Below are 19,524 nucleotides of genomic sequence, written 5' to 3'. Positions count from 1 at the left end.
AATTTTTTTTACTAAACAAACAAGAAAGAAAACAAAAGGAAAACTCGTCAAATTAATTGGCTAGGGTCGGTCATATATATCTGAGCAAACAAAAATTATATGTGACACATATTATGGACACAAATTATATTCAACACACACACATTCTTTCCATAATATTTATCCGGGATTTGCTGCAGAATCAAGAGTAACATATATAAATTATCGTATCAATTACCTAAAGCGATAATATGTACTTTTTTTGCTATATAAATTACCATGCATTTGTTATGGCTTAGTCTATCATGTTGCATCATAAACGTAGATCACACTTTATCTAATTTATATACTAAAATGGGTATTATTTAATGTCTCAAATCTTGAATACAAATACTATTCCACTATGTCAAGCACAGATGATTTATTTATTATTTATTAATTTATTTGGCATGAAAAGGACGTGGAACTATAAAGTACGACAAATACTTCATCCAGCAGCCCAATGTCGGCAGAACAACATAAACTAACTGAACATTGAGCAGAGAGCGAGAGATGAAGAATCCATTCAGTTTTTTAGCAGCTGGGAAGAGGAGAGCCGCACAGGCACTTGTTACCAGCATACGCATAAGCATCGAATCTCTGCAAGTTCCCGCCCTGAGGTATCTGACCGCAAAGACTGTTGTAACTCACGTTGAACCTCTTCAAGAACTTGAGCTGAGTCAAGCTCTGTGGCAGTGTCCCGGAGATGCCGTTGTTCCTCAGATCAAGCGTGTTCAAGTTCGAAGAAAACCCTACCTTTCCAATATCGAAAGCGAACCCGTTCTTCGCCAGCGCGATCTTCTGCGTGTTCTTCTTCGCACCGAACAGCACCGAAGCGTCACCCACCAGAGAGTTCCCTGACAGGTCCACGATCGCCAGGTTCAGATTCGAAAGTGACGTCGGAATCACTCCGGAGAGTTTGTTCTGAGACAGCGTCATCGAAGTGAACTGACTCGAGAACGACCCGTACGACGACGGGATCTGTCCGGAGAGAGAGTTCCCGTCGAACGTGATCCCGACGAGGTTGGGGAGTGAAGAGAGTGAAGCTGGGAGAGCGCCGGAGAGCTTGTTGTAGGAGAAGTCGAGGGTGACGAGGGTTTTAATGGAGGAGAGGAAATCAGGGATGGTGCCGGAGACGCTGGTGTGGCTTATGTAGAGGTAGCGGAGCTTGGTGAGTTTTGTGAGGGTATTGGGGATGGTGCCGGCGAGGTTGGTGATTTGGGAGAGGGTGAGGAAGTTGAGGGACGGGAGGTCTCCGATGGAGGGAGGGATGGGTGTGGCCTTTTGAAGGGTGATGCCGGTGAGGTCCAGATTGTTGACGCGGTAGGTTTGGGTGTCGGTGTCGCAGGAGACACCCTTCCAGCCACCACAGCAGTCAGTGGAGGCGTTCCAGGTGGAGAGATCTGAGGGGTTGCCTAGTTGGCTCTTGATCCGGAGGAGGGCCGCCTTGTCTTGAGGGTTGCATTTATCGGCGGCGAGCGCCGGAAATGTGAGCACACATGTGGTTATGGCTAAGACTAGTAGCTGCTTCATGGTGATTCCCATGTTCATGTTAATGTGCATTCGACTTGTTTTGTTTTTGTTTGGGTTGAGTAGAATGCATGAGATACTGTCCCTTTATATAGATTGTTGATTGGCTTGTTTTTTCATTTTTTTGGTTAAAAATAAACAGTCAACTTAATTTAAAGATGAAATAAGATTTTATTAGGTATTAATTGAAAATAGGGATCACGGCAAATTGAGATTCAAAGATGTTAAAATGAATGAATATGAAAATGCTTTACAATAAATGAGCTAGTTATTGATATATAGCCGTCTCTGTGGAATAGATGGATGTTGCGGCTATGGCCCGTTCCAAGTGGTTGAAATTGTACCAGTCTGATCTGTCCCTCAATAAGTCGTCATCATCATTTTCCTAACTGTTTTTATAATCATGAACCTACGTAAGAGTTAATTCATATGATTGATTGTGTTTAAACATAAAATCATATAATTAATTAGGATAATGGCCAAGAATTTGGTGGCTAAGGAAGGCCAAAAATTGATCGACTAATAATTTGGTGACATGTAGCAATAATATTTTTAAAAGAAGTCTTAAATAATAATATTAATATGTGATTTAGCCTTAGTAAAGTACGATAACTTTCCTTCTCTTACCACAATAGCAATACTTAAAAACAAGACCAAAAAACAATTTTTTGTTGCGGTTGAGTAGTGAAAAATAAACCAAATCCATCGCAGTGGAGCAAAAGGAAGGAATCACCACTTGCTAAGGGATCAGCAGTGGCTGCTCGCTTCGGTGGAAAGCAATTCAGAGATGATGATGATCGGCGATCCCTAATAGACGATACAACACGAGCAGCGGCAACAAATAGATTCGTTGTGATGGAGCTCGATTTATAGGATACCGTCAAAAAACTAATCTGCGAAAAAGAAGAACAACATCGGAGAAGCATCGGTTGTAACTAGCCAACACTGACTGCGTCGGTTAGAAGCAATTTGAAAATGTTGATTGGCGATTTAGAGATGTTGATCGACGTCGGAAAAGAGGAACATCGGTTCCAATATCACCTTGAAGAAGATAGTGGCGCTGCCGTGAGGACACACTACAAGAAAAGCGATAAGTACAGTCAGATTTAGCGTTGATAACGATATTGAGTTCGTAAGGTTAAGCAATTACCAACGGATTTTAGTTTCCGACGATAAATTCGTCAATAATATTTGAAGAGAAAAAAATAAATTGGCGCATTATTTACCGTAAAAAAAATTCGACGGTAACCCCAATTAGTGAAATAGTTGTTTTTTGAATCTCCTTTAAGAGAGTCTTTCAATAGCTTAAAACAACTTGGTGTATAGATTGGAATCGCCGTAACAACTATTTTAATTAGAACTTATCTACCACTAGTAAAAAGAAGACTCCTCTTTCAATGCTAGAGTTTCTGCGCAACCTTATCTTTCATGTAGTTAAAGGTTTCTTTCTTGGATCGGTTGATCACAGCTAGGAGGCCAAGGTACTTGTTTTGGCAGCCTATATGTGGAACTGAGAGTAGACCAGCCAATTGATCCCGAACAATAAAAAGAGTATTCTTGCTGAAAAAATAGAGGACTTGTCGAAATTCACTACCAGTCCACTAACTTCTTCATAAGTGCGTAGTACCTTAAGCAAATTTTTGCAATCTCTAGTAGTAGCTTTATTAAACAAAATAAAATCATCCGCAAAGAATAAATAACTGATCTTAGGGTATCTAGGATTCAGCCTCAAACCAGAGATTTTTAGCCTCCATTTTTCTCTATGGACTATGGAGCAGACGGAATAGACCCTCTGCACAAAACAAAAATAGATAAGAAAAGAAGAGATCACCTTAACGTAAGTCTCTGCATGGTTTGAAGAAACCATGAGGTTGACCTTCCATAGTAACGGAGTAAGAAACCATCTCCACACACTTTCTGATCCAATCAATCCACTTCTTGTAAAAACCTATTTTGTTCAAAATAGCCCATACGAAACTCTACTCAACTCTGTCATATGTTTTATTCATATCCAGCTTTAATGCTAATTTATAATCTCCATAGATCTTATTCTTCAGGAAGTGCATGAATCCGTGAGCAATTAGAATATTGTTACTAATTAATCTCCCTGAGTGTCACTAATAATCTTATTCATGACATTTTGTAATTTGTGTACTAAGATTTTTGAGAGTATTTTAAAGAAAACACTACTCAGCCTAATTGGTCTGACCTGTTTCATAGAGTTAGTATTTCTAATTTTTGGAATAAGACAAATATTTATATGATTGAAAGCTTTTAATATTTTACCTCTGAAAAAGAAGCTTTTGGCTGCACATATCACATCTTTTTTAATTAACTCTTAATAGAACTGAAAAAACTTAGCCATAAAACCACCATCTTCGGAGACTGAGAAAGGATTGATAGAGAAAGTTGCTGACTTAATCTCCTTCTCTGTCACTGAATTTGTAAAAAAACGGTTGGTAGTGTCATCAATTTTAGTGCCTATTTTCTAAAGAACTTCAGTTGGATCCATCGGGTTAGATGTTGTAAAAAACTTAACAAAATAATCTTGCGCAGCTGCCGCAATACCAACATGGTCCGACTCCAAATTCATCGTCTACCAGTTCTTGAATTTTGTTTCTGCGAAATCTTGACTGAAATTTAGAATGAAAAATTTTTGTATTTTTATCACCCCAATTTAGCCAATGTACCCCGGATTTTTCCTTCAAAAAACACTCCTCTTGTTCCAAGTTTTTCTCTAATTCAGCCTCCAAAATTCGGACGGTAGTGCTATCCGCCACCACTCCTTTTGCCTTCTCATTATCCAACCTTACTTGCAAGATTTGAATTTGAATTTTTTAATTAGGAGCCGCTGATTTTTGCCAATCGACCAGCTTATGCCTGCAATTTTTAATTTAGGTCCCAAACTTGTTTAACAATTATAGAAACCTCCTCTCTAAACACCAATGCTATTGGAACCTGAATCTTTTAGTTCTTCGACTTTCTCTCTCTGAGCTAATTGATAATGGGCAGCATCCTGATCTGGTATCATCTAAATGAGCAACAAAACCATTTGGATATGTTATCCTTCAGCTCTCAGATGCTAAAGCTCTATCCAACCTTTAATTTCCTGAATGAAATTCCTTTCAAAGTGTCTGTTGCACCATGTAAATCTCTTTTCTTCATACTCCAGATCCACCAAATCACTTTCATTAATAAAGTCAGTAAAGCTCTGAATAGATGAGACTGATTTCATCCTTCCTCTCTCCTTCTCATGGTGACCTTTAATTGCATTAAAGTATCCCACGTCACTACTAGATTTTTCCTGTTGACTCTCTAATTCATAAGATCTTAGCAAATTATTCTGCCCTAGCTGTCTCATTCGTGTGTAAATACACTGCTATGACATCCCAAACATTCATATTCTGCTGATTCTCCCAAGTGAAAGGTATAAAGAATGAATCATGTGCTAAAATCCGCAGTTTCACCTCTTCTTTTTAAGCTCTCGCAAGACCAACCGGCTCAACATAAAATAGCAACTAAAAACCAGCTCTTATAATCACCCTCTCTATTGTCAAAGTATTAATTTAGTTTCACAGAGAAATAATATTTTGGGAGAATGGAATTTTATAATTCCTATGATGTTGTAAACTGTCAGAAATTTTTCCAAATTCCGACAGTATTACATTATCATCTTCATGACTCTTCGGGTGCTCTTTGAAGGATGGCACCCTCTCTGTCGTTAACACCAGCATTTATCTCCTAACAAACCCTTTTCTGCCCTATATTATCCTTCTTCTCCTGAGATCTTCTTTTTCTTCCTATAATGTCAATAATTTTTCTCGCGGCTAATTGTTTCAGTTTGGGTTTTCTTTGTCTGTTCTGTTTTTCGTAGCTGCTGCCTTCTTTAAATACAAAGCATTCATTACTCCCTTGAATATTATTGAGAACTCCCAATAGGGTCATTGGTTTTACTACTCTCATCATCAAGATTCAGTAGCAGTTCCTTCTTATTGGGAGAGTTAATTATCAATTCCTTCCTATTTTTTTCTGATTTTTCTCCTCCATGGATAAGCTGGTCATACCTTTAAGCAAACTCACTGGTATTGTCTTTTTATCTTTTATCCATCTTTGATTTTCCACAACAGAATTAGGAATAATGGCATCGTTTGAGTTCTGCTCCTGCCATCCACCCTGTTCTGACTTTAGTCACTCTCTCCATCCTTCCTCATCCACCTCTCTTTTCAAAGAGTCCTTTAACTATTTTTGACAGCCTCTTGTTTCGTGGCTTAAGTGTCCATAATAGTTACAAAATATACCAATGCATTCATACTTAAGTGTTATCTCGATTATCTTCTTGTTAGGGCCAGCCACTTTAGTAATTTTGCTCATGGGTTGGGGGATATCAAGATTAATTTGAGCCTTGATTATTATTCTATTTTTCTTTTCTCTCACTTGAAAAATATCCACGTCTAGAATCTCTCCCATATTTTCTCCTATCTTCCGGTCAATCTCTTAAGTTTTATGATGTTCCAGAAATCTCCGTTGGACCCATATATATACTTGAGAAAATTCTGCATCATCCATTAGCATATCTTCCTTCCACCTTCACAAATTTAGGATATAATTTTTGAAGAGCCATGGAACTTCTCTTTCAATCCTTATTACCATATCCATCTCCTCATCAAAATAAAATTGAAAGAAGTTTTTTCCATGGTCCGTGACCCTTAACCCTGCTGATTGTCTCCATATTGCCTACATTGCTGCCTCTAGAGTATCTTCAGAGAAAAATCGATCAGCAGGTAACCTTCTAAGGAGACTCCTGGAACATCTCTCAACACCAGATTGAATATCTTCTTTCCCCATGCACCCTCACTACATCCTCCCCTTCCTTCGTATTTTTTTGTTGTTCTTCTCTCTAAGTTGCAACATTCACTGCAATATTGGATCTAGTTGACACCTGATAAATTGTTGATCGGTTGACACTATATTTTGTGAAATTAGGATTACTCGAGCTAATCCTAGTAGAGCGCATTTTAAAATCCTTTTGGGCGATTTTTTTTCTTGCACGAATTTTTACAAAAAAAATATTATTTGTACTTATATTTACTAGAATTTTTATACATAAATTAATATAATTTATATTTATATTTTTTATAATTTGTACACATAAATTAATAAAATTTATTTATTAAAAATAATTTAATATTTGTGCTAATTAAATAATAACAAAATTTTAAAAATTATTGGTTCAAAAAATTTCTCATACTTAAATATTGATGGCTATATATAGTTGTATATTTTAAAGAGAAGTGCTAAGACCAGTAAAATTTGTGATGTTTAGCCATCAATATCACTACAAAAAAAAGAAGTTAAAATGACATTTATATTATGGCAGCTTTCAAGAACCGCCATAATATTTCGATATTCCGGCGTTTTCTGCTACTGCCGTAATTGATTTTTGGATTTGTGGCGTTTTTTGTAATTATGGCGGTTTTAAACCGCAGTTATCACGTAGTATAAAAGCAGAATTAGTAATCCTACATTTCAGAAACCCTTGGTTGAAACATGAAAGTCGAAACACCACGCGCGTGACGCTGTTGCTCCTGGCCTGTGCAACGATCTTCGATCTTCTTGCGTTCTCCGACGATCTTCTCCGGTGACATCTCATCCGGCGTCGATCTCCTTCGGCGACATCTCCTACAGCGGCGATCTCCTCCGGTGACGTCTCCTCCAGCTTCCTCTCCTTATCGACCTATGTGTCTTCTCCACCAAAATCATCAACACCTTCCTTTCCTTCCTCTGCAACGATCTAGGTCAGCTTCCTTTCCTTCCTTCTTTCCTTCCTTTCCTTTCCTTTAATTTCCTTCCTCTGTGATAAGTCTCTCTTTTAAGGCTGTTTGCGAGGATTCATCGCGAGTGGAGAAGTCGATTCCGCCATTTGCGCAGCAAGATCAACAGCAATTTTTGTTACGCTGCTCTGCCGCCGCTGATGTTCCTCCATTTCTCTGCTTGGTGCCTTTGCCGCTGTCCCTCACTCTTCCAAAGGTCTCATTTATGTTCCGTTTTTGTTAGGGATTTTATTTTTTGTTTCTGATATTATTTTCTTCTTAGTTTTTGAATTTATTTCTGTCGACAGTGATTGATTTATTGATTTTTTTAGTATAAGGTCTCATTTATGTTGCTGTTGGTGTTTGAATTTTGTTTTGGCTGTTAGTTTCCTCTTAGGTCTGGTATTTCTCTTAGATCTATATAAGACCTTAAGGTTTTCATCCATTTGTAACATTAAAGTGTTAGGATTCTTGATGGTAACTTACGTATAACTTAATGAATAATAAACTAAACTAGGTTGATGAATGTAAACTTACTGAAATTTGAAGTTGTAGAACAGCTTAGCAGGTAAGCAGAAAATGCTGAACAAGGTTAAATGCAAACTTTAAAATATACATATCATATACATGTTGATTTAGCCGCTACCATGTGAGATTCATTCCCCTTTTTAATCAAGTTATGCTTCATTGATAGTATTTTTTGTTTGCTTGCTTTTTGCTTATTTAAGGAGTATCTTGTCCTCTCAACTGTTTATTTGATAGTATGCTTGTTTTCCCCTTTTGTAAGGAGTATCACTTACCCTCCCATGTACTTCCATTCTTCTCTTCATGTTAGCAATATATTTCTTGATAAAAAAATTGAAGAGTTTTATCATGTCTAATGAGCCTTTATTTTCTTCTCAGGATGAATCTGATGTAGTTTTTAGGGCAACTAGTGGGAAATGGCGAGCAGTTGTAGTAGAAATCTCTAGAATGCATAAAACTGGTCGTCCAGTACTTGTTGGCACCACCAGTGTGGAGCAGAGCGATTCTTTGTCAGAGCAATTGAAAGAAGCTGGAATTCCACATGAGGTAAAGTCTTTTTCGTAGAATGATCCAGAAGAGCAACACGTGTGCAAAATACCTTTTTTATCAATGCTTCATGCAAAACTATTTCATTTGATGTATGTTCTAGGATGATTTAAACTTTCTCAAGGTACAATCTCAATGACAAAGACAATTATAAAATGGTCTATGTAGATGTTCTTACCATTATAGGAATAGGAATAATAACTATAAAGACCTTAAATTTGTCTTCCCTGTGGCCTACTAACCATTAACTCTCTTGGCATCTCTTGGTTTCTCCCAAGTTAGATCCATTAGACACTTAAACTTTGGAATTTTGTATTTACATTGAATTGATACAACCAACAAGCAAGTTAGAAAGAATCAACTTATCATGCATTAGAACTGAAAGTTCCTCTTCAAACAACTGGAAGTCCTTGCAAGCATGCATTTCATTCTTTTTGGTAATATATGATTGCAGAGTTGTCAAGCCAGATGATGGAGTCTATGTATCAATAAAGAAACCTCTTCCCAACAAGAGTATATACTAAATTCTCAACTAGGGGACCACAGCCTCACTTAACTTGTTTCTCTATCAAAATGAACAACTATACATCACTTTTGACAGAAGAATATATTTCTAAGAACTTGTATTCTTTTTTTATCATTTATGCAGCTGAGACGCAAGTGTTGCAGGACCTATCTTAGTTTCTTCCTTGTTTCTGTTTCCCTTAAAATTGTATTCTACATCTATCGGTCGTGAAAAGGATGAGGGGATGGCACCGTTTTCTTTTTGGTCTTCCTCTAATTTTATTGCTTACTCATCTATTTTCTGGTGGGTAATAATCACTTTTTATGGTTTAATGATATATGTAATGATATATTGATATTTACAATTTCCTTTTGCTGATTTTTGCATGCTTACAAGTCAAGATTATATTCACTACCTTCATGTCATTTATTAACTTGGTTACATTACTTCAGATGTTCATAATTCTTATGTTGTCTTTTACATGTTAACAATTTACAGGAACAAAGGCTCTTAACAGAACACACGGTTCTAACAGAAGATCAGCTTTGGAGGATGGTGTTGCATTTGTCACTGTTTTTACAATTTATAATCCTCTGTCAATACTGCAGATGATAAAGCAATAAAACAGTAGTTGGCAGTGCTTCATATAATAAGGTTGAGAGGTCAATGGCCGTGTTGAATACCTTCATTAACTTCATTAAGGTAATTATTGAATAAAACTTGGCTTCGCTGTATCAAAAGAAATTTATTGATTTTGCTTATTGTGGTCTGTACATTATCTGTTACCTAGCAGATTGATGAAGTCCTTCGTCTTTTTCTATAATTTTATACTTTTTGGAGTTCATTAAATGGAACTAATACAAGGAGTAAGCTTGGAAGATGAATTATAATGTAACTTTAGCTTGAAAAATTAAATAGTGCCTAGACAATCCTATAATTCTTTGATCTAGCCTTTCTGACTCTGTCTGATATTTGTTATAACCATCAAGCAAAAGTCATGCTATGTTGCATACTTTTTTCTTCGTTCTACTTATACCAAAGGTTGATCAAAATATTTGATCAAAAACTGAATTGCATATATCTCCCTTTTAGATGAATTAAATTTCGATTGTATGGATTGATTATTTTAATGTTTTGCTGCTGATTATGCAGCTTGTTATAAGTGTTTTTTCTTGCTAGGTTTATAATATGGAATCGAAGCATAGGGTTAAGGAATCGAAGCATCTGGTGGAAATGACGAAATCTATAAGTACACTTGGAAAAGTACCTTTTCCTCCTGATCTTGATAAGGCAAGTGTTTTTTCTTGCTAGGTTTGTAATATGGAATATAATAATTGATAATCTTGAGAAATAATAAAGAAATATAATGAAATACAATATTATTATTGATATCTATAAATTAAAAATATCACTTATACTATTGTACTATTGATAATATAATGCAGGACTCTTTCATACTTGACTTGGGAAGATTTTTCACTGGTTATGGAATTGGAGTTATCTCATGTGGTATATATATATATATATATATATATATATATATATATATATATATATATATATATATATATATATACTACAATGTTCTAATAATATAGATCTTAGCTTATATATATATATATATAACAAAATGGAACAGGTTCCAATATATAATAATAATAATAATAATAATAATAATAATAATAATAATAATAATAATAATAAACCAAGCTGTGAAACGAAAATTAATTAAAATGAACATGATTTTTTTTCAGGCAAAAGTTTGGTGTGAAAATAAGCACTCTAGAAGCAAATAATCAAGACAAAAGAAGGATTGGAGCGAGGATAGAGATTATCATGACAAAGTGCACCAAAAGCTATGATGGAGATTTTATATATTAAGAGCTACATGTTAAGACATTTATAATTAAAAAACTATGTTATGTTGGATACTTTATTTATATAGGGCTATTACTTTTGATTTTTAATACTAAGATAATATATTATGTTTAATACTTTTTTTATAAGTTATTTAATATTTTGTTTATGAGTATTGATTTCTAATAATAAATATTATTTGTTTAACACGATAAAAATGAGGATAAAAATTGTATTTTTAAACGATAAAAAAGTGTCACTGTTAGGGTTAAAACAGCGGCTCAAAAATGACATTTTAACCAATCAAAAATTATTCTGTAAGGGCAAAAACGGCGGTTCAAAAATGCCGTTTTAACCGATTGAAATGTCATTATTAGGGTAAAAACGGCAGTTCAAAAATGCCATTTTAACCGACTAAAATGCTATTCTGTGAGGGTAATAATGGCGGTTTAAATTGCCGTTTTAACCAACTCTTAAACCGCCGTTTTAACCTGGAAATAACGGCGGTTTGAACCGTCATTTTAACCTAGTAAAAAAACCGCCTTTTTAAACGGGAAATAACGGCGGTTTGAACCGCCATTTTAAACCAGTAAAAAACCGCCGTTTTAACTTGGAAATAACGGCGGTTTGAACCGCCGTTTTAACCCAAAAGAAAACCGCCGTTTTAACCCTAGAAAATTGTGGCGGTTTTTAAAAAACCGCCGTAATAACCAAAATGGCGCTCTGAATTACGGCGTTTTTTGAAACCGCCGTACTTGGTAATAATGGCGGTTCAAACCGCCGTAATTACCCAAAAAAACCGCCGTTTTTACCCAAATTTTTTGTAGTGAATTAGCCATCATCAATATTTTTAATGGTTTGAGATGACATCTAATAGTGTAGGATTAATCATTTTTCTTTTGATATTTAAGTGCTGGCCAGATTTTAACAAAAGTGCTGACTCTCTAGACTTTCTCTAATTTAAATATTACCTTATAAAAAAAGGGGTGGTTTAATTATTAAAGAATACTTTATTCAATATAAAATAGTTTTTATGTTTTTAAGTAAAAGTTATGTCATTAAAAAAATTTGAACTTTTCTTTTCATGAAACTTTGTAAATGTTCTTATTAATTTTCTCTTATTGACCAAGATTTAGTCAATTAATGTATTTTTATAAGTTGATGTTAAAAAAAGTTTAAATATACTAATAAAATGTATGTAATAACTGTAATTATAAATTAATATAAATAAAAATTATTGATTTTGAATTTTTCTCATATATTTATATAAAAAAAAATAAAAAATCATAAAATTTATTAATTTTTTTGTTATTAATTAATTATTAATATTTAAAAATATTAATTAAAAATATTATTAAATTACTAAATTAAAGAAACTGAGTTTATGGTAATTTAGCATTTTTCATTTATATATGTTATAGGAAAAGTATATGGAACCAAGATTTGAATCAGCCAACTTAAACAATATTATCTAATAATTAATTTTTATATTTAAAAAAAATCAAAATTTAAATAATTAGCATTAATTAAGTCTTGGGTAACTAGGTTAAAAAAAGTAACTTTTCTTTTAGAGATCAAAACACATTCTCAGTAACTACCCCTCTTTTCACTTGGACCTGTTGTCACTCAGAACGCCGCCTCACCACTATCAGATTGCGCCACGCACGTCGCCGCTGGAGGGAGCTCTCGTGTGAACGCCGTAGCCCCTCCACTCTAGGATTTGCAGCAACAAAGACGACCACCGCAGCCACTCTCTCTCGCGTTGGCAGTAGTGCCGCCGACCACCGCATCGACCTCTCCCTCGTGAGTCGTAGTAGCGCCGCCCGACCACCGCAGCCCCTCTCCCCCGCGATTCGAAGCAACGTCGACCACCTCAACGTCCTTCTTCTCCCTCTCGTTTCTACCTTCTTAATCCTTTCTCCTTTTTTTCCGGTGAACCAATTCATATTCTTTTAGTTTTTCTTTTCTGATTTCTTTCTTTCTTTTGCAGTTTAATTTAAAATTCAATTTTTTGTTATTAATTTTGATATTTTTGTATTCTACTGTTGTTGCTGATGAAGATTTAGGTATGCCATCATCCTTGAAAATTTCACACAGTAACATCATGTAGTACCTAAAATTCCAAATCTTTTAATTGCTAACTCCAGCAATGATTTACTTGTAAAAAAAATAAACAATGTTGTTTAGTTTTGAAAATTATAGTATTTTAATTGGATGTATGAGAACATCAAATTTTTGTAATGATTTTATTGTTGTCTCTTCCTTCGATCAACGGATTGTAGGTTATTGATCTTACAAGAGTGTCACAAGATCTTGCTTACCTTGCCAGTGATGCAGATTTGGTCATCTTAGAAAGGATGGTAAGTTCTATACGGGCTATTTTTATTTTGGTGGATGTTTCATTTGCTTTTAGCTGGATATTTCTCTTTATTCTATATGGATTTTTCTACTAATTCAATTATGTTCTCCATCTTATACATTTTGGTTGAGGTGCTTGTAGCTTGTATGGAAATTATTAAATAGTTTGTTGGTCTGTGATATATGTATTGTGTAGGAGATTCTGAACCTATGAAGATATTCGAAAGAATAAATTTGGCAAACAATCAACTCATTCATTATCAATGTTTTTCTATAGAAAAATGGTTGATCTTGATTGGTATTGCTTCTGGTTTCTCTGAGATATGGTGCCTTGCATGTGTTATAGTAAGTAGGCAACTTGGTTAATTACATTCAAGCTATACTTATGTTTTTTAATTTAATAAGAGGAAGATCAACAAATTAAAGAAGCTGAGTTGTTAAGAAATCACAACAGCTCTATTTATTCTTCATTTTTGCTTTTTGCAGAAGCAATGTATTACATCATCAGAAGATACGTCCAAGCATTCTGAGCTTCAAGATTACATTGAAAAACAGAAAGTCTACTTGAAGATGATTGATTAATTTGAACTGATAGACGAGAAATTTGAAGCAGTTGATGAACCAGATGAAGTGAAAAAGATGCGATCCAAGTGTAACAGATAGAAAGTTGTTCTTTGTTTAGCTAGTTGTATAGTAATGATATAACAATTTTTTAAACGATGAGCCTCACCCCTCTAACAAAATATAGGATTCTTGTATTATTTTTTGTTATGATGAATTCCTGATTATACAGTGTTGCAAATTGTATGAATAAGTTGAATGAATATTATGATTCCTTTCATTTCATCTTGGCATGATGACAAATTTATTGTTAATTATGTAGGATAAGCTTTTTTGATTTGTCATTCACATGGCTTCTGTTAAAGTAATATCCATTTAGTATAGAAGAAAAACATCTGAATGCTTGACAGAAATAACATCCACTTGAATCTTTGCAAAAATAATCAGGTGTCTACACGGAAAAACATGCCGAGTAGAATTAAAAAAAAAAATGTCATGCAATTCTTAAATAAATACAGTCATCCACAACTGCAACACAAGAAAACTAGGATAATATATGAAGTAACCTCCATTTAGTCTAAAGACAAAAGATGCTGCTGCAGAACAAAAAACTACTTATATTTTGATTAAAAAAACAAGGTACAAACACCAATAAACCTGCCGAAGAATATTAGAGAACAGAAAAGACATTTACTTCCTAAAGAAAATAGAAGCATCCCTACTATTTAAAACAGAAAAACTCGGAACATATATGTAGAAACATCCATTTAGTAAGGTAAAGGAACATTCTAATTCCTAACAAAAGCAACATCTATATAGATATTGGCATTAACAAACAAAGAAACCTGTCAAGTAGGTTTATTACATAAATAGACCATACAATGCTTAAAGAACTAGATACATCCACAACTGCAATACAAGAATACTAGTAAAATATATAAAGAAACTTTCATTTAGTCTGAAAATAGAAGATGCTCCTGATTAACAGAACGAAAATCCACTTATATCTTGGCAAAAAAGCAATGTACAAACACCAAGAAACTTGCCGAGAAATATTGAGAAACAGAAAAGACATTCACTACCTAAAGAAATAAAGGCATCATCTACTAATTAACATATATAAACTCGGAACATATATTCAAAAACATCTATTTAGTCGGGTAAAGGAACATCCTGCTGCATAATAGAAGCAACATCTACGTGGATGTTGCCAAAAACAACCAGCTATCTGCACAAAAATACATTGTGTATGGCCTAAAAAAGTAAATACTTTTAAAGAAGTATCACAAGTGTCTCAAACGGATACAAAATCATTATTTTTCTAGATATCTTTCATCTTCTGTTGTCTTGTCCCTTTGCTTGGCTTTTTCATAGGTAACCCCACACGCTGCATCATGGTCTTCATGCTCGGTGCTGTTAAGGGGGTTCTCACTTCCTTAAGTTTGTTTCTGGACTTCTTGTGACGTACAAGATGGTCGTCTGACGCCGAAAGTAAAGCAGCTTTCAATTCCTACCAATTGCAAACAGCAACATCGAACTCTAACAATTGCAATTTCCTTTTTCCTACTTTCAGCAACATTCAAGTTCTAATTACATAAACTCACCAAAATTAAGCAATTTAGAGAACAACATCCGCCAATTCATCAAAATTTAATCTGCCGTAAAACACACCCTATTGAATATGTACATTCATAAAATCAATTAAGAACCCTCCAGTTACCAATAGCTATAGTAAAAGAACCATACAGTTACTCAATTAGATAATAATCTCATAGCTACCACTAGATCGAGTTAAAACTCATCTCCTCATCTCATACCTACCAATAGCTACCAATAGCGTGTTTCTTGAATCAGTAACCTTACTTACAAAGTCTAATCCACTAAAGCTAATTGAACTAATAATTAATGATACGAGTCATATTCAATAGATTATAGAGATCTCAACTCAACTTTCCTTTTCTATGCTTTGGTAACTGTCCCGATAAAGAAATATACTTTTTCATAAATTCTGGCTCGTGTACAACTAATGAATAGTTTTTTCCTATGCTTGTGGCCACAATGATACAATGCATCTAATTAAAATCTTATAAATTTAAATTGAATTTGCTGGTTATAATTTTTTAAAATTCGTGCTGGCAAATTCTCCCTTTTCCTTTTATTTTTTTGAACTGCTGTGCACATGAATAAATAATAATTTGGGAATAATAATTTGGGAAAAAACACATGCAACATAGAAAACACATATGCAGGTGGGATGATGTTAAGTTTCAACAAGAAGTTGGAAGTGCATATGAAGTATGAAAGGAAATCTATGTTTATGTATGATGCTAAGTTTCAGCAACAGATCAAGGGCACCTTGTTTTAAAAATCAACTGTTGGACAAAATCCACTAATGTATATAATTAGTATTCAATTATTTCCCAGCTATAGTAGAAAAGAATCATCTAGCAAAATAAAACACCATAACCAAATTCTTTAACAAAACCGTCATATTCAATCAACAACAACATCTAACAAATCTATGTTTATAACCAAATCAACGGCAACATCCAACAACTTGTAAACCACGGTACTCAGACCCTATATCAATCAACTCCAATTATTAAACACTTACCAATTAGTTCCGTCAAGCGATGTTTCGAAGCTGGGGCAGGGGACGTCCTATCGGGACAATACAAGGCAGAGAGGCTTCAAGGGTGCCGCCATCACCGACATGCAGCAGCAGCGCACTCTTGATGTGAAAGAGAACCTCCTTGTTCCTTGCAACTGGGTGGCACGACGACGCTGCGACGTAGATGGTGTTGACTCCAAGTAACGCGGCAGTGACCACGTTGATGGGAAGGAAGTTTTGCGGCGTTCTAAAGCGAGCTACGGAGGTCGGATGTGGCCCATACGTGGTGGACCGAAGAGCAGCGTTCGTCGGGGGCGGGGGATAACGCCACGAGCTGAACCTGGTAGTATGGCACTGCCGTCGATGGTTTCTGAGTTGTGAAACGGTGAAGCGGTGAAATTAAAAAAGAGAGTTTAGTTAGGTTAATTGTGTTTTCCTAGGTTAATTTTGGATGTTGTTAAGGTGAATTGGGCTTCTAGATCCTAGCCCAACAGGAATTGACAGGTTTTTGGCTGGAGACCCTCTTGATTTCCTAGCATTATTGTATGTTATATAGTATAAATGATCTTTTCATCCTATTATGCAGTGAAATGCTAGCTATCTAGGTGAAATCTTATCCAATAACAAAAAAAAAATTGTGGGTCCGATCCTCCGTTACAAAATGATTCTTTTGAATTATTAGCTTGGGTATTCGAGCATCGAGTTTCTGCTGCCATCGTTTATATCGGCAGTAATAAAGCATAAAAAGTGGTAAAATAATTTGGAGATGTGAAAAATGAATAGAGAACAAGATAAGAAAAAGACACATGCATTACAACATTATTACATTATTGCAATACAGAGGGTATCTTATTCGTCGGTAATATAAATGCAACAAAAGGAAGAGTTGTGGGACATGAATGCAGATTGCACTACTGTAGTAGATTATCCATGCCCTTGAGATAACTAATCTAGTTCATCTAGAAAGATCTGCGCCTAGTGCAGCTAGGAAGCGGGGAGCCACACAAGCACTTGTTGTGAGCATACGCAGATGCAACGATATTAGACAAGGCGCCTCCCCCTGGAATCTTACCGCACAGATTGTTGTAGCTCAGGTCCATCGAAGTCAAGTCTCTCACTGTGGTTAGTTGTTGAGGGATGTTCCCATAAATTTCATTGTGACTCAGATCCAATATTTGAAGATTATTGGAGAACTCCACCTTTCCCAGATCAAAAGCCAGCTTATTCCGCGCAAGATTTATCGTCCACGTGTCTTTCTTGGACCCGAACAACATGGAAGCGTCACCCTCCAGCTCGTTGTTGTCCAGGTACAGATACGTCACGTTTATATTCCCCATCGACTTTGGTATCTTCCCGGAGAGCTGGTTCGAGCTTAGCCACAGGAAGGAGAAGTTTGGGAAGGAGTCGAATATGTCCGGGATCGATCCGCTGAGGCTGTTAGACTGTAAGTCGAGGGATTGGAGGTGGGAGAGGCGAGACAAGGAGGCGGGGATCACGCCGGAGAGATTGTTGAAGGAGAGACTTAAGTCGGTGAGGGTGGTGATTTGGGACAGGAATTCCGGGATGGTGCCGGAGAGGAGGGTGCTGGTGATGGAGAGGTCTTTGAGGTTGGTGAGGTTGAGGAGGGAGCGTGGGATTGGGCCGGTGAAGTTGGCGGGGCCCAATTGGATAGTGTTAAGGTAAGGGAGGGTGGCGATGGAGGGAGGAATGGAGAGAGGGTGACCTGGTTTCATGTCTATGTTGTCGAGGTTGAGGAAGTTGACGCGGTGAGTTTTGGTTCTGTCGCAGCTGACGCCTTTCCAGTGGCGGCAGCAGTCGGCCGTGGTCTTCCATGAGGAGAGGGCGGTTGGGTTGTTCAAGTCCTTCTTGATTTGGAGAAGCGCCTTCTGGTCTTCAGGGTGGCATTGCTGTGTGGCACAGAGTGCTATTGCCACTAGTTGGAGGAGGAAGCAGAATTGGAATAGGGTTGAGGAATGCATTATTATTGTAGTTAGAGTAGTTTTGATTTTGGGTTGGGATGAAAAATGAGGGGAACGTAGTGGCTTATTTATAGTTGAGGTTTGGATGGGAGATGCATGCATGCATTCATTCGTTCATTCGTTATCAGAAGACGGCTAGCTCATGGCAATTTTATTACCATGGACTGGTAATGGTATTGTCCTAGTCTCAGCAGCGACCAAAAAGTCAAACCGGGTGGCGTCCTTCACAAAAGCCATAAATGAATACTGGTGGAACAGTAGTGGTGGCGCCCATGCATTAAACAATTGCCCAATTATTCCATGATTATATGAACCAAGTTGCCATGTATAGTTTGCATATCAAACAAATTATACTGCACTTCTTGCTTCAATAAACTAAGTTTAATTAAAAAGTAAGTATTGATTTACAAATGTGACAACTACTTTAATAATTGAAAGCGATAAATACTTTTTCGATTTTATTAGGTAGATAATTATTTTTGTAAATAATGTGAATAATGTATTTTAAAATTGATCCAATAAAAATAAAAAATACTCTATCTACAGATTATTTTTTAAACCTTAATATTAAAACAATCATCTGCACATCTAGTGAATTGAACATCTAATCATTATTAACTATGCATGAATAAATTGAATAAAAAAATAACCATTTAATTAAAAATAATGAACATAATCATCTGTATACTTATTGAATTAATTATTCAACATATCAATTATTCACATTATTTAATATTCTTATCGTATATTTTTTCATAATTTTTTGAAACCCTATAATTAAAATTCGAATTTTTTTATTTTAATATTTATGAAGAAACGGCTTCTGGTTTTGACCTTAACTTTTGAAATTCAATGGTTTGGGTCTTGTGGTCCTCTTTTATACGTTCTCCACTTTCGGATCTTTTTGCTTTCAAGTTATCCCATCCACCTTTAAATCCGCCCGGAATTGATCAATTTGTCAACAATACTATATATATTAAGGTTAAATAAGAAAAAATATAAATAGATAATAAAAATATTAAATAATACGAACAATAGATATATCGGATGTTTAATTCATTATGTGTATAGATAATTATTCTAATATTAAGATTTAAGTGGATAATTTAGAGGTGTAGTGCGTTTTTACTTTATTGGGTCAATTTTATAACTTATTGTTTATTACATTGTTCAGAAAAACCATTATCTACCTAGTAAAGTTTATTAAATAATACTATACATCCT

The 19,524-nt window shown here is 35.4% G+C and overlaps 3 protein-coding genes and 1 long non-coding RNA gene across 4 annotated transcripts; 1 reads left to right on the top strand and 3 right to left on the bottom strand.

Annotated features, from left to right (window-relative positions):
* Positions 1-320: 320 nt before the first annotated feature.
* On the bottom strand, positions 321-2,752 carry LOC112792328 (polygalacturonase inhibitor 2). Its single transcript, XM_025835519.3, has one exon. The coding sequence runs from the start codon at positions 1,579-1,581 to the stop codon at positions 553-555; it is 1,029 nt and encodes a 342-aa protein (XP_025691304.1). The 5' UTR covers positions 1,582-2,752; the 3' UTR covers positions 321-552.
* Positions 2,753-11,555: 8,803 nt separating this feature from the next.
* On the top strand, positions 11,556-13,880 carry LOC140177782 (uncharacterized). Its single transcript, XM_072210951.1, has 5 exons — positions 11,556-11,561; positions 12,213-12,217; positions 12,363-12,723; positions 13,074-13,151; positions 13,636-13,880. Exons 1-5 carry the CDS (start codon positions 11,556-11,558, stop codon positions 13,729-13,731), a joined length of 546 nt encoding a protein of 181 aa, XP_072067052.1. The 3' UTR covers positions 13,732-13,880.
* A 932-nt stretch (positions 13,881-14,812) lies between these two features.
* Positions 14,813-16,971, bottom strand: LOC140178037 (uncharacterized). Its single transcript, XR_011870081.1, has 2 exons — positions 16,325-16,971; positions 14,813-15,273 (listed from the first exon to the last, which is right to left on the bottom strand). It is a non-coding gene; the product is annotated as an uncharacterized lncRNA (long non-coding RNA).
* Positions 16,972-17,113: 142 nt separating this feature from the next.
* On the bottom strand, positions 17,114-18,357 carry LOC112792326 (polygalacturonase inhibitor 2). The gene has a single exon (XM_025835518.3). It carries the CDS (start codon positions 18,298-18,300, stop codon positions 17,281-17,283), a length of 1,020 nt encoding a protein of 339 aa, XP_025691303.1. The 5' UTR covers positions 18,301-18,357; the 3' UTR covers positions 17,114-17,280.
* Between the last annotated feature and the right edge of the window lie 1,167 nt (positions 18,358-19,524).

This window comes from Arachis hypogaea, chromosome 13 (assembly GCF_003086295.3).
Source record: "Arachis hypogaea cultivar Tifrunner chromosome 13, arahy.Tifrunner.gnm2.J5K5, whole genome shotgun sequence".
Classification (NCBI taxonomy): domain Eukaryota; kingdom Viridiplantae; phylum Streptophyta; class Magnoliopsida; order Fabales; family Fabaceae; genus Arachis; species Arachis hypogaea.
Note: the sequence above shows the minus strand (reverse complement) of the source record. Positions and strands in the feature narration are given on the sequence as shown.

Bases quoted from the DNA above. Each gene is read 5' to 3' on its own strand.
- LOC112792328 (XM_025835519.3), bottom strand. From the start codon at position 1,581: ATGCACATTAACATGAACATGGGAATCACCATGAAGCAGCTACTAGTC.
- LOC140177782 (XM_072210951.1), top strand. The intron at 12,724-13,073 runs GTGAACCAATTC...AACGGATTGTAG, and splicing joins TCCTTTCTCCTTTTTTTCCG to GTTATTGATCTTACAAGAGT. The intron at 13,152-13,635 runs GTAAGTTCTATA...TGCTTTTTGCAG, and splicing joins TGGTCATCTTAGAAAGGATG to AAGCAATGTATTACATCATC.
- LOC112792326 (XM_025835518.3), bottom strand. From the start codon at position 18,300: ATGCATTCCTCAACCCTATTCCAATTCTGCTTCCTCCTCCAACTAGTG.